General features: G+C 54.1%; 1 protein-coding gene across 1 annotated transcript in view; it reads left to right on the forward strand.

Annotated features, from left to right (window-relative positions):
- The window catches only part of gatad2b (GATA zinc finger domain containing 2B), an 80,747-nt gene that overhangs the window by 26,533 nt on the left and 39,388 nt on the right, over positions 1-14,826 (forward strand). The window contains 2 exon segments of the mRNA XM_078431906.1: positions 2,411-2,746; positions 13,087-13,254. Coding sequence (XP_078288032.1) covers positions 2,415-2,746; positions 13,087-13,254 — 500 coding nt within the window. The 5' untranslated portion in view covers positions 2,411-2,414.

Genomic DNA, 14,826 nt, shown 5'->3' on the forward strand with positions numbered 1-14,826 from the left:
CATGGCTGATCATTCTCAATCAGTACCCCGTTCCTGCCTTCTCCCCATACCCCCTGACTCCGCTATCGTTAAGATATTGTTCTTTGTTAGATCGAGCTCTTGGGGCTAATGGAACCAAGGGATATGGGGAGAAAGCAGGAACGGGGCACTGATTCTGAATGATCAGCCGTGAGCATATTGAATGGTGGTGCTGGCTCGAAGGGCAGAATGGCCTCCTCCTGCTCCTATTTTCTATGTTCTTAAAGCACCTCTGAAGCTGCTTGAAATCTGTTTACGGCGTAATATAAATGGAGTAGATGTGGAGTTAAGCTGGAAAGGGTGCAGAGAAGATTTACAAGGATGTTGCCGGGACCAGAGGGCCTGAGGCTTCGGGAGAGGTTGGCTTGGCTCGAATATATTCCTTGGAGCGCAGGAGGATGAGGTGTACAAAATCATGAGGGGAATAGATTGGGTAGACTCACAGAGTCTCTTGCCCAGAGTAGGGGAATCGAGGACCAGAGGACATAGGTTCATGGTGAAGGGGAGAAGATTTAATAGGAACTTGCGGAGTAACCTTTTCACACAGAGGGTGGTGGGTGTATGGAACGAGCTGCCGGAGGAGGTAGTTGAGGCTGGGACTATCCCATCGTTTAATAGACATGAGACCTGTAGGCAGAGAGGACAGATTTAGAAGGATATGGACCAAATGCAGACAGGTAAGACCGCTGTCGATGGGGCATGTTGGTCGGTGTGGGCAAGTTGGGCTGAAGGGATGGTGTCCTTGCTGTAAGACTGTGACTCTATGACCTTGGTCAGCATGGACAGTTGGGCCGAAGGGCCTGTGCGTGTGCTATATTACTCTATGACCTTTGGTCAGCATGGTCGCGTTGGGCCGAAGGGCCTGTTTCTACGCTGTATGACTGTGATTCTGTGACTCTATGACCATGGTTGGCATGGAGGGGTTGGGCAGTGTGCATGCTGTGTGCTCTTTCCTCCTCTCTTTCCCCCATTCTCTCTGTCTCCCCCCTCTCTGGGAGTGACGGTGTGGCTCTGGGAGTGACGGTGAGTGATGGTGTGCCTCTCTGGGAGTGACGGTGTGTCTCTCTCTGTGAGTGACAGTGTGGCTCTCTGGGAGTGACAGTGTGGCTCTCTGGGAGTGACGGTGAGTGACGTTGTGGCTCTCGGAGTGACGGTGTGGCTCTCTGGGAGTGACAGTGTGGCTCTGTTTCGGAGTGACGGTGAGTGACGGTGTGGCTCTCGGAGTGACAGTGTGGCTCTCTCTGGGAGTGACGGTGAGTGACGGTGTGGCTCTCTGGGAGTGACAGTGTGACTCTCTCTGGGAGTGACGGTGAGTGACGGTGTGGCTCTCTGGGAGTGACAGTGTGGCTCTGTCTGGGAGTGACGGTGAGTGACGGTGTGCCTCTCTGGGAGTGATGGTGTGGCTCTCTGGGAGTGACGGTGGCTCTCTCTGGGAGTGACGGTGTGGCTCGGTGAGTGACGGTGTGGCTCGGAGTGATGGTGTGCCTCTCTCTGGGAGTGACGGTGTGGCTCTCTCTGGGAGTGACGGTGTGGCTCCCTCTGAGAGTGATGGTGTGACTCGGTCAGTGACAGTGTGGCTCTCTCTGGGAGTGACGGTGTGGCTCTCTGGGAGTGACGGTGTGGCTCTCTGGGAGTGACGGTGTGGCTCTCTGGGAGTGACGGTGTGGCTCTCTGGGAGTGACGGTGTGCCTCTCTCTGTGTGAGTGACGGTGTGCCTCTCCCTGGGAGTGATGGTGTGGCTCTCTGGGAGTGACGGTGTGGCTCTCTGGGAGTGACGGTGTGGCTCTCTGGGAGTGACGGTGAGTGACGGTGTGTGTCTCTGGGAGTGACGGTGAGACTCTCTGGGAGTGACGGTGTGCCTCTCTCTGGGAGTGACGGTGTGGCTCTCTGGGAGTGACGGTGTGTCTCTGGGAGTGACGGTGAGGCTCTCTAGGAGTGACGGTGAGACTCTCTCTGGGAGTGACGGTGTGGCTCTCTGGGAGTGACGGTGTGGCTCTCTGGGAGTGACGGTGTGCCTCTCTCTGTGTGAGTGACGGTGTGCCTCTCTGGGAGTGACAGTGAGTGACGGTGTGTCTCTGGGAGTGACGGTGTGCCTCTCTGGGAGTGACGGTGTGCCTCTCTCTGTGTGAGTAACGGTGTGACTCTGGGAGTGACGGTGTGCCTCTCTGGGAGTGACAGTGAGTGACGGTGTGCCTCTCTGGGAGTGACGGTGTGCCTCTCTCTGTGTGAGTGACGGTGTGCCTCTCTGGGAGTGACAGTGAGTGACGGTGTGTCTGGGAGTGACGGTGTGCCTCTCTCTGTGTGAGTGACGGTGTGCCTCTCTCTGGGAGTGACAGTGAGTGACGGTGTGTCTCTGGGAGTGACGGTGTGCCTCTCTCTCTCTGTGTTGTAGGGGGATGGAGCGTATGTCAGACGACGCGCTGCGGCTGCACCTGCTGAAGCGAGGCCTGGACCGCGCGGACGAGCGCGAGGACCTGGTGGCCAAGCGGCTGAAGATGGAGGGGCACGAGGCCATGGAGCGCCTCAAGATGCTGGCGCTGCTGAAGAGGAAGGACCTGGCGGGGCCGGAGCTGCCTGTCCCCGAGCTGCCCGCCAAGCCCGAGCACCAGCGGGCTGCCGAAGACAAGATCAACGGCAGCCTGAAGGGCCGGGCCGAGCTCCGGCCCCTCACCAAGGCCGGCAAAGAGAACATGGGCGATGAGCCGGTGGATATGAGCGCGCACAAGAGGTACTGCCCGGGGAGGGGGGGCAGCAGGGGGGAGGGGGGGCAGTGTACCTACCTACCCCTGGGCCTTACACGCCCCACACTCCCCAACACACTGGTCCCATCCTCACACACCTTCTCCCTCCTCTCTCCTCTCTCCTCTCAATCTCTCCCCCCTTTCTCTCTCCCCCTTTCTCTCTCCCCCCCTTTCTCTCTCTCCCCCTTTCTCTCTCTCCCCCTTTCTCTCTCTCCCCCCTTTCTCTCTCTCTCTCCACCCTTTCTCTCTCTCTCTCCACCCTTTCTCTCTCTCTCCCACCTTTCTCTGTCTCCCCCTTTCCCTCTCTCTCCCTCTCTCTCTCTCTCTCTCCCCTTCTTTCTCTCCCCCCCTTTCTCTCTCTCCCCCCTTTCCCTCTCTCCCCCCTTTCTCTCTCTCCCCCCTTTCTCTCTCTCCCCCCTTTCTCTCTTCCCCCCTTTCTCTCTCTGTCCCCTTTCTCTCTCTCCCCCCTTTCTCTCTCTCCCCCCTTCTCTCCCTCCCCCTTTCTCTCTCCCCCCTTTCTCTCTCTCCCCCTTTCTCTCTCTCCCCCTTTCTCTCTCTCCCACCTTTCTCTGTCTCCCCCTTTCCCTCTCTCCCTTTCTCTCTCTCTCCCCTTCTCTCTCTCCCCCCTTTCTCTCTCTCCCCCCTTTCTCTCCCCCTTTCCCTCTCTCCCCCCCTTTCTCTCTCTCCCCCCTTTCTCTCTCTCCCCCCTTTCTCTCTTCCCCCCTTTCTCTCTCTGTCCCCTTTCTCTCTTCCCCCCTTTCTCTCTCTGTCCCCTTTCTCTCTCTCCCCCCTTTCTCTCTCTCCCCCCTTTCTCTCTCTCCCCCCTTTCCCTTTCTCCCCCCTTTCTCTCTCTCCCCCTTTCTCCCTCTCCCCCCTTTCTCTCTCTCTCTCTCCCTTTCTATCTCTCCCCCCTTTCTCTCTCTCTCTCTCCCTTTCTATCTCTCCCCCCTTTCTCTCTCTCTCTCTCTCTCTCTCTACCCCCTTTCTCCCTCTCCCCCCTTTCTCTCTCTCTCCCCCTTTCTCTCTCTGTCCCCTTTCTCTCTTTCCACCTTTCTCTCTCACTTTGTCTCCCCCCCTCACTCTCCCCTCTCTCTTTCTCTCTCTCCCCTCCCTCTCTTTTTATCTCCCCACCCTCTGTCTCTCTCTCACTTGTCTCCCCCTTCTCTCTCCCCCTTCTCTTTCCCCATTCTCTCTTTCCCCTTTCCCCCTTTTTTTCTCTGCCTCTCACCCCCTCTATCTCTCCTCCCGCTCCATTGAACTCTCTCCCAATCTGCCTCTCTTTCTTCCCCACCTCCCCTTCCCCCATCTCCTCTTTCCCCCTCTGAGAGAGTGGGGAATGTTGAGCAAGACACACAGTGTCGGAGGAACTCAGCGGGTCCAGCAGCATCTGTGGTGGGAATGGGCAGGCAAGCGATCCAGGCCAGTGCCCTTCTTCAGAGGGGAACAGTCGTCTGTTTAGCCCCTCCACCGATGCAGACTGACCCGCCGAGTTACTCCAGCACTTTGTCTTCTTCCTCATGATTCCGGCATCTGCAGTTCCTTGTGCCTCGCAAGCTATACTTTGTGGGCAATGATTTTATAAAGGAGACAGACACAAAAAGCTGGAGTAACTCAGCAGGTCAGTCTGCATCTGTGGAGGGGATAGACAGGCGATTCTTCCCCTCTGAAGAAGGAAACTGACCTGAAACGCTTGCCTGCTCATTCTCACCTATTCCTTCTCTCCAGAGATGCTGCCTGTCCCGCTGAGTTACTCCACCTTTTTGTGTCCATCTTCAGTTTAAACTATCATCCAAACCAGAGTTTAAACCAAGGCACATCGGTAGAGTTGCTGCCTCACAGCGTCAGAGACCCAGGTTCAATCCTGACTATGGGTGCTGTCTGTACGGAGTTTGTACGTTCGTTCTCCCCGTGACCTGCGTGGGTTTTCTCCGGGTGCTTTGGTTTCCTCCCACACTCCAAAGACGTACAGGCTTGTAGGTTAATTGGCTTGGTGTAATTGTAAATTGTCCCTGGTGTGTGTAGGATAGTGTGAATGTGCGGGGATCGCTGGGCGGCGCGGACTCGGTGGCCTGAAGGGCCTGTTTCCGCGCTGTATAACTAGATTAAACTAAACCAAATCTGAAGTTCCTTCCCACACACTAATGATTTTGTAAAGTCCGTTAGGAATCCCTTCCATTACCTCCCATAGAAGGATGACATCTATTGCATCCGCTGCTCTAGAATCCAACCTCATCTATTGCATCCGTTGTTCTAGATGCTAAAAGTCTATCCCCTACTCCCAATTCCTCAATCTGCGCCCGGGATGAGGTGTTCCATACAAGGGCTTCAGAGATGTCCTCATTCTTCAGGAAACGGGGCTTCCTCTCTTCCATTATAGATGAGGCTCTCACTAGGGTCTCTTCTACATCCCGCAGCTCCGCTCTTGCTCCCCCTCCCCCCACTCGTAACAAGGACAGAATCCCCCTCGTTCTCACCTTCCACCCCACCAGCCAGCGGATCCAACATATCATCCGCCAACATTTCCGTCACCATTTCCGTCACCTACAACGGGACCCCACCACTGGCCACATCTTCCCATCCTCTCCCCTTTCTGCGTTCCGCAGAGACCGTTCCCTCCGTAGCTCCCTGGTCCACTCGTCCCTTCCTACCCAAACCACCCCATCCCCGGGCACTTTCCCCTGCAACCGCACGAGATGCAACACCTGTCCCTTTACCTCCCCCCTCAACTCCATCCAAGGACCCAAACAGTCTTTCCAGGTGAGACAGAGGTTCACCTGCACCTCCTCCAACCTCATCTATTGTATCCGCTGCTCTAGATGTTAACTTCTCTACATCGGCGAAACCAAACGCAGGCTCGGCGATCGTTTCGCTCAACACCTTCGCTCAGTCCTCCTTAACCAACCTGATCTCCCGGTGGCCGAGCACTTCAACTCCCCCTCCCACTCCCAGTCTGACCTTTCTGTCATGGGCCTCCTCCAGTGCCATAGTGAGGCCCAGTGCAAATTGGAGGAACAACACCTCATATTTCGCCTGGGCAGCTTGGAGCCCAGCGGTATGAACATTGACTTCTCCAACTTTAGATAGTTCCTCTGTCCCTCTCTTCCCCTCCCCCTTCCCAGTTCTCCCTCTATCTTCCTGTCTCCACCTATATCCTTCCTTTGTCCCGCCCCCCTGACATCAGTCTGAAGAAGGGTCTCGACCCGAAACGTCACCCATTCCTTCTCTCCTGAGATGCTGCCTGACCTGCTGAGTTACTCCAGCATTTTGTGAACAAATAACATTATTAAGGGATTGGACAGGCTAGATGCAGGAAACATATTCCCAATGTTGAGGGAGCCCCGAACCAGGGGTCACAGTTTAAGAATAAGGAGGAGGCCATTTAGGACTGAGATGAGGAAAAACTTTGTCACCCAGAGAGTTGTGAATCTGTGGAATTCTCTGCCACAGAAGGCAGTGGAGGCCAGTTCACTGGAAAGGCAAATACAAGGCAAATTCCTTGTATGTACACATACTTGGCTAATAAAATGTATTCAATTCAATTTATTCAATTCAATGTTTTCAATAGACAATAGACAATAGGTGCAGGAGTAGGCCATTCAGCCCTTCGAGCCAGCACCGCCATTCAATGCGATCATGGCTGATCACTCTCAATCAGTACCCCGTTGCTGCCTTCTCCCCATACCCCCTCACTCCGCTATCCTTAAGAGCTCTATCCAGCTCTCTCTTGAAAGCATCCAACGAACTGGCCTCCACTGCCTTCTGAGGCAGAGAATTCCACACCTTCACCACTCTCTGACAGAAAAAGTTCTTCCTCATCTCCGTTCTAATGAAAAAGTTCTTCCTCATCTCCGTTCTAGAGTTAGATTTAGCTCCTGGGGCTAACGGAATCAAGGGATGTGGGGAGAAAGCAGGAACGGGGTACTGATTCTGGATGATCAGCCGTGATCATATTGAATGGCGGTGCTGGCTTGAAGGGCCGAATGGCCTCCTCCTGCACCTGTTGTCTATGTGTCTAGGATAGCGCTCATCTTGCCCTGATGGGTGGCACGGTGGCGCAGCGGGTAGAGCTGCTGCCTCACAGTGCCAGAGACCCGGGTTCCATCCTGACCTCGGGTGCTGTCTGTACGGGGTTTATACGTTCTCTCTACGACTGCCTACGTTTTCTCCGGGTGCTCCGATTTCTCCCACATTCTGTAAATTGTACCCTAGTATGTAACGCTGGTCGGTGCGGACTCGGTGGGCCGAGGGGCCTGTTTCCACGCTAAACTAAACTAAACTAGAGAGTATTGATTTCTCTAACTTCACGTAGCCCTTGCATTCCCCCCTCTCTCCGTCCCTCCCCCACCCTCATCATTGTGCTGGTTTCACTGTCGGCCTGCTGAGTTTCATTGTCTGTACCTTGTTTTCACCTAGCCCACAGCTAACAATGGCACGTTTCCTTGATCATCATTACTTTTTTTAGCATTTCTTTCATCCATCTAGAAACATAGAAACATAGAAAATAGGTGCAGGAGTAGGCCATTCGGCCCCTCGAGCCTGGACCGCCATTCAATATGATCATGGCTGATCATCCAACTCAGTATCCCGTACCTGCCTTCTCTCCATACCCCCTGATCCCTTTAGCCACAAGGGCCACATCTAACTCCCTCTTAAATATAGCCAATGAACTGGCCTCAACTACCTTCTGTGGCAGAGAATTCCACAGATTCACCACTCTCTGTGTGAAAAAAAACGTTCTCATCTCGGTCCTAAAAGTCTTCCCCCTTATCCTTAAACTGTGACCCCTTGTTCTGGACTTCCCCAACATCGGGAACAATCTTCCTGCATCTAGCCTGTTCTATATCTCTCTGTATCACCGCCTCTATCTCTCGTTCCCCTGTCCCCTGAGTCTCGGACTGAAGAAGGGTCTCGACCCGAAACGTCACCCATGCCTTCTCTCCAGAGATGCTGCGCGACCCGCTGAGTTACTCCAGCACTTTGTGTCCACCGTTTAAACCAGCATCTGCATTTCCTTCCTACACTTAAACTAAACTACTGCTGTCTTACAGGCCCGGGAGTCACAGTGATAGTGTGGAAACAGGCCCTTCGGCCCAACTTGCCCACACCAGCCAACATGTCCCAGCTACACTAGTCCCACCTGCCTGCGTTTGGTCCATATCCCTCCAAATCCGTCCTATCCATGTACCTGTCTAACTGTTTCTTAAACATCAGGATAGTCCCAGCCTCAACTACCTCCTCCGGCAGCTCGTTCCACACACCCACCACCCTCTGTGTGAAAAAGTTACCCCTCAGATTCCTATTAAATCTTTCCCCCCTCACCTTAAACCTGTGTCCTCTGGTCCTCGATTCCCCTACTCTGGGCAAGAGACTCTGTGCGTCTACCCGATCTAATCCCCTCGTGATTTTGTACACCTCTATAAGATCGCCCCTCATCCTCCTGCGCTCCAAGGAGTAGAGTCCCAGCCTGCTCAACCTCCTCCTGTAGCTCACACCCTCCAGTCCTGGCAACATCCTCGTGAATCTTCTGCACCCGTTCCAGCTTGACGACGCCAGGTGGAATGCTTTCATAGGGGCTTTCCACTCGGGGCCGTTCAGGTGGCCCCTTCACCGTTGAGGGAGCTCCAGCTTGAGTCTATGCAGGAGAGAGGGGCAGGCACCAGGGACTGAGACCACAGGCAGAGGATGCAGGATGGGCAAACCAAGCTCACTGCTGTCAGTCGACTGCTCTCCCACACCCCCTTCGGGCAGGCTGCAGAACTGCAGCACAATACACATACTCCTCTCTGAACCAGATCATTAGCATTAGATAATATATTTTTCATATTTCAGATATAGCGCGGAAACAGGCCTTTTCGGCCCACCAAGTCCGCGCCGACCAGCGATCCCCGCACACTAACACTATCCTACACACACTAGGGACAATTTTTACATTTACCCAGTCAATTAACCTACATACCTGTACGTCTTTGGAGTGTGGGAGGAAACCGAAGATCTCGGAGAAAACCCATGCAGGTCACGGGGAGAACGTACAAACTCCGTACAGACAGCGCCCGTAGTCAGGATCGAACCTGAGTCTCCGGCGCTGCATTCGCTGTAAGGCGGCAACTCTACCGTTGCGCCACCGTGACATTAGGGTTGCCAACTGTTCCATATTAGCCGGGACATCCCATATTTCGGGCCCTTGTCCCGTATTAGGCCCGGACTGCGCTGTAGGCCCGGACGCCGTAGGCCCGGACTGCGCTGTAGGCCCGGACGCTGTAGGCCCGGACACTAGGCCCGGATGCTGTAAGCCCGGACACTGTAGCCTGGGGGCCGCTGTAGTCCCGGTCAGTGTAGGCCCAGGCGCCGTCTAACGGAGGTTGCCCGGCCCGGGCGGCTGCCATTGGTGGAGCGGGAGCACGTGGCCGCTGACTGGGTGAGGTCACGTGGGGCGCGGGGCGGTGACGTCACCTAGTCCCTTATTTGGGAGTGAGGAAGTTGGCAACCCTGCACAACATGGAAACAGGTCCTTCGTCTAACTTGCCACACCAGCCAACATGTCCCATCTACACCAGTCCTACCCGTCTGCGTTTGCCCCCTTATCCCTCCTAACCTGTCCTATCCACATACCTATGCAAATTACTAATTTAGCTTAGATTTGGTTAGCTTAGAGATCCAGCGTGGAAACAGGCCCAACTTGCCCACACCGGCCAACATGTCCCATCTACACTAGTCCCACCTGCCTGAGTTTGGCCCATATATCTCCAAACCTGTCCTATCCACATACCTTTCCAGATTACTAGTTTAGTTTAGACATACAGAGCGGAAACAGGCCCTTCGGCCCACCGAGTCCGCACTGACCAGCGATCCCTGCACACTAACACTATCCTACACACACACTAGGGACAATGCACAATTTCCGAGTCGATTAACCTACGAACCTGTACGTCTTTGGAGTGTGGGAGAGTGTGGAGCACTTGTGAAAGCCCACGCGGTCACGGGGAGAAGGTAGAAACTCCGTACAGACAGCACCCGTAGTCGGGATGGAACCCGGGTCTCCGGCACTGTGAGGCAGCAACTCTACCGCTGCGCCACCGTGCTGCCCCTTGATTAGTATAAGTGTTTCTTGATTAAGAAGATATCAAAGGTTACGGGGAGAAGCAGGAGAATGGGGTTGGGAGGGAGAGATAGTTCAGCCATGATTGAATGGCGGAATAGACTCAATAGGCCGAATGGCCTAATTCTCTACCAATGTCTTATGGTATAATTATAAGAAATTGCAGATGCTGGTTTACCAAAAAAAAAAGTTTATTGGAGTAACACAGCGTATCTGGGGTGCGGGAGGAAACCGAAGATCTCGGAGAAAACCCATGCAGGTCACGGGGAGAACCGGAACAGACAGCGCCCGTAGTCAGGATGGAACCCGGGTCTAGACCGAGCTAGTGTATGGGGTGATCGCCAAGTCGGTGGGCCGAAGGGCCTGTTTCCTGCACTGTATCTCTAAAGTCCACAGCCTGGATCGAATGGCGGAGCAGACGAGATGGGCCGGGTGGTCTAATTCTGCTCCTATGACTTAGAGATAGACAATACACAATAGGTGCAGGAGGAGGCCATTCGGCCCTTCGAGCCAGCACCACCATTCAATGTGATCACGGCTGATCATTCTCAATCAGTACCCCGTTCCTGCCTTCTCCCCATACCCCCTGACTCCGCTATCCTTAAGAGCTCTATCTAGCTCTCTCTTGAATGCATTCAGAGAATTGGCCTCCACTGCCTTCTGTGGCAGAGAATTCCACAGATTCACAACTCTCTGACTGTAAAAGTTTTTCTTCATCTCAGTTCTAAATGGCCGACCCCTTATTCTTAAACTGTGTGGCCCCTGGTTCTGGACTCCCCCAACATTGGGAACGTTTCCTGCCCCTAACGTGTCCAACCCCTTAATAATCTTATACGTTTCGATAAGATCCCCTCTCATCCTTCTAAATTCCAGTGTATACAAACCTAGTCACTCCAGTCTTTCAACATATGAAAGTCCCGCCATTTCTGGGAATTAATCTGGTGAACCTACGCTGCACGCCCTCAATAGCAATACCCCCTGACTCCGCTATCTTTAAGAGTATCTAGCTCTGGATGTGCCTTGGAATGTGCTGCCTGAAAGATGAGAGAAAGTAGATTTGCGATGATTCTGAAATAGGGGAAGGGGAGAATACCTGAGGGGGAAATATAACATGATGAGGTTAGTGAGACTAATCAACTCAGATGTTTAGATTTACAGCGCGGAAACAGGCCCTTCGGCCCACTGAGTCCGTGATCCCCCATGCAGATGATACTAAGCTGGGGGGTAGTGTGAATTGTGAGGAAGATGCAATAAGGCTGCAGGGTGACTTGGACGGGTTGTGTGAGTGGGCGGATACATGGCAGATGCAGTTTAATATAGATAAGTGTGAGGTTATTCACTTTGGAAGTAAGAATAGAAAGGCAGATTATTATCTGAATGGTGTCAAGTTAGGAGGAAGGGGAGTTCAACGAGATCTGGGTGTCCTAGTGCATCAGTCAATGAAAGGAAGCATGCAGGTACAGCAGGCAGTGAAGAAAGCCAATGGAATGTTGGCCTTCATAACAAGAGGAGTTGAGTATAGGAGCAAAGAGGTCCTTCTACAGTTGTACAGGGCCCTGGTGAGACCGCACCTGGAGTACTGTGTGCAGTTTTGGTCTCCAAATTTGAGGAAGGATATTCTTGCTATGGAGGGCGTGCAGCGTAGGTTCACTAGGTTAATTCCCGGAATGGCGGGACTGTCGTATGTTGAAAGGCTGGAGCGATGCTTGTATACACTGGAATTTAGAAGGATGAGGGGGGATCTTATTGAAACATATAAGATAATTAGGGGATTGGACACATTAGAGGCAGGAAACATGTTCCCAATGTTGGGGGAGTCCAGAACAAGGGGCCACAGTTTAAGAATAAGGGTAGGCCATTTAGAACGGAGATGAGGAAGAACTTTTTCAGTCGGAGAGTGGTGAAGGTGTGGAATTCTCTGCCTCAGAAGGCAGTGGAGGCCAGTTCGTTGGATGCTTTCAAGAGAGAGCTGGATAGAGCTCTTAAGGATAGCGGAGTGAGGGGGTATGGGGGGAAGGCAGGAACGGGGTACTGATTGAGAGTGATCAGCCATGATCGCATTGAATGGCGGTGCTGGCTCGAAGGGCTGAATGGCCTCCTCCTGCACCTATTGTCTATTGTACACGAGATCTAGCTGGCAAGTCCTGGTTCGATCCTGACTACGGGTGCTGTCTGATGGCGTTTGTACATTCTCCCCGTGACCGCGTGGGACAGATAGACAATAGGTGCAGGAGGAGGCCATTCGGCCCTTTGAGCCAGCACCGCCACTCAATGTGATCATGGCTGATCAGATGGTCTAATACTGCACCTATGTTTAGTTTTAGTTTAGAGATACAGCGCGGAAACAGGGCCTGTGGCCCACCTTGTCCCTCGGCGACCAGCGATCCCCGCATAATTAACACTATTTTATACACACTAGGGACAATTTATAATCTTACTAAGCTAATGAACCGAGAAACCTGTACGTCTTTGGAGCGTGGGAGGGAACCGAAGATACCCAGGCAGGTCACGGGGAGAACGTACAAACTCCGTACAGGCAGCACCCGTAGTCGGGATGGAACCTGGGCTAGTGGTAAACATAGAAACATAGAAAATAGGTGCAGGAGTAGGCCATTCGGCCCCTTCGAGCCTGTACGCACCGCCATTCAATATGGTCATGGCTGATCATCTAACTCAGTATCCCGTACCTGCCTTCTCTCCATAACCCCTGATCCCTTTAGCCACAAGGGCCACATCTAACTCCCTCTTAAATATAGCCAATGAACTGGCCTCAACTACCTTCTGTGGCAGAGAATTCCACAGATTCACCACTCTCTGTGTGAAAAAAAACGTTCTCATCTCGGTCCTAAAAGACTTCCCTCTTATCCTTAAACTGTGTGACCCCTTGTTCTGGACTTCCCCAACATCGGGAACAATCTTCCTGCATCTAGCCTGTCCAACCCCTTAAGAATTTTGTACGTTTCTATAAAATCCCCCCTCAATCTTCTAAATTCCAGCGAGTACAAGCCGAGTCGTTGGGCCGAAGGGCCTGTTTCCGCGCTGTATCTCTCGAGTCTGCGGCCTGGATGGAGAGTGGCGGGGCGGAGGCAATGGGCAGGGTGGGCGTGATTCTGCGCCGGTGTCTGGTGAGGGCGTGCGGGCAGGTGGGCGAGGGGGGGGTGGGGGAGAGGGCAGCGTGTGGGGCAGCGTGGCGCGGGAGTGACGGGACTGTGTGCCACCGCCCTGTTGCAGCGAGATGGACCGGGAGCGCAACACCCCGTCGCCAGACGTCATCGTGCTGTCGGACAACGAGGCGTCCAGCCCTCGCGCCAACGGCTGCTTCGAGGACAGGATCAAGATGGCCAACCTGGAGATCTTCAAGGTGAGCGGCCGTAACGTTGGGGGGGTGGAGGGGGGGGGGTGCAGGATGGAACTGCAGATGCTGGTTTAAACCAAAGATAGACACAAAGTGCTGGAGTGACCCTGCGGGTCAGGCAGCATCTCTGGAGAGAAGGAATGGACAACGTTTTGGGTCAAGGCAAGTCACCCACGTCCACCCCCACTCCTCCCTCCCCCTCCCCTTCCCCCCCCCTTACCCTCCCCCCACTCCATCACCCTCAACCCCCCTATCCCTCCCCCCCTCCCTCTCCCCCCTCCACCCCACTCCTCCCTCCCCCTCCCCTTCCCCCCCCTTACCCTCCCCCCACTCCATCACCCTCAACCCCCCTATCCCTCCCCCCCTCCCTCTCCCCCCTCCACCCCACTCCTCCCTCCCCCTCCCCTTCCCCCCCCCTTACCCTCCCCCCACTCCATCACCCTCAACCCCCCTATCCCTCTCCCCCCTCCACCCCACTCCTCCCTCCCCCTCCCCTTCCCCCCCCTTACCCTCCCCCCACTCCATCACCCTCAACCCCCCTATCCCTCCCCCCTCCCTCTCCCCCCTCCACCCCACTCCTCCCTCCCCCTCCCCTTCCCCCCCCTTACCCTCCCCCCCACTCCATCACCCTCAACCCCCCTATCCCTCCCCCCCTCCCTCCTCCCCCCTCCACCCCACTCCTCCCTTCCCCTCCCCCCTTTCTCCTCCCCCCTTACCTTCCCCCCCCTCCCCTTACCCTTACCACCCCCAACCCATATAGAAACATAGAAAATAGGTGCAGGAGGAGGCCATTCAGCCCTTCGAGCCAGCACCGCCATTCATTGTGATCATGGCTGATCATTCACAATCAGTAACCCGTGCCTGCCTTCTCCCCATATCCCTTGATTCTACTAGCTCCTAGAGCTCTATCTAACTCTCTCTTAAATCCATCCAGTGAATCGGCCTCCACTGCCCTCTGTGGCAGAGAATCCCACACATTCACAACTCTCTGAGTGGAAAAGTTTTCACCTCAGTGAAGTGAAAACTCAAATCTGAGGAAGGCTGTGCAGGAAGGAACTGCAGATGCTGGTTTAAACCAAAGATAGACACAAAGTGCTGGAGTGACCCTGCAGGACAGGGCAGCATCTGTGGAGAGAAGGAATGGGCGACGTTTCGGGTCAAGGCGAGTCAAGTCTGAAGAAGGGTCTCGACCCCAAAACGTTACCCCTTCCTTCTCTCCAGCGATGCCGCCTGTCCCGCTGAGTTACTCCAGCGTTTTGTGCCTTATCTTCTGAGGAAGGATGTGGAGAGGGTCAAGAGGAGGTTTACACGATCGATCCCAGGAATGAGTGGGTTAGCATATGATGAGCGTTTGTTGGCACTGGGCCTGTACTCGCTGGAGTTTAGAAGGATGAGGGGGGACCTCATTGAAACGTACAGAACAGTGAACGGTCATTATAGATCACGGCACTTTGGTCAAATGAATGGAAGACGTGCAAAAAGCAAACGATAATCAATTAAATGTGGAGCCCACACTGGTCCATTGTTGGCTGTGGGTAGTTGATAGACAATAGACAATAGGTGCAGGAGGAGGCCATTCGGCCTTTCGAGCCAGCACCGCCATTCAATGTGATCAT

This window comes from Rhinoraja longicauda, chromosome 44 (genome assembly GCF_053455715.1).
Source record: "Rhinoraja longicauda isolate Sanriku21f chromosome 44, sRhiLon1.1, whole genome shotgun sequence".
Classification (NCBI taxonomy): domain Eukaryota; kingdom Metazoa; phylum Chordata; class Chondrichthyes; order Rajiformes; family Arhynchobatidae; genus Rhinoraja; species Rhinoraja longicauda.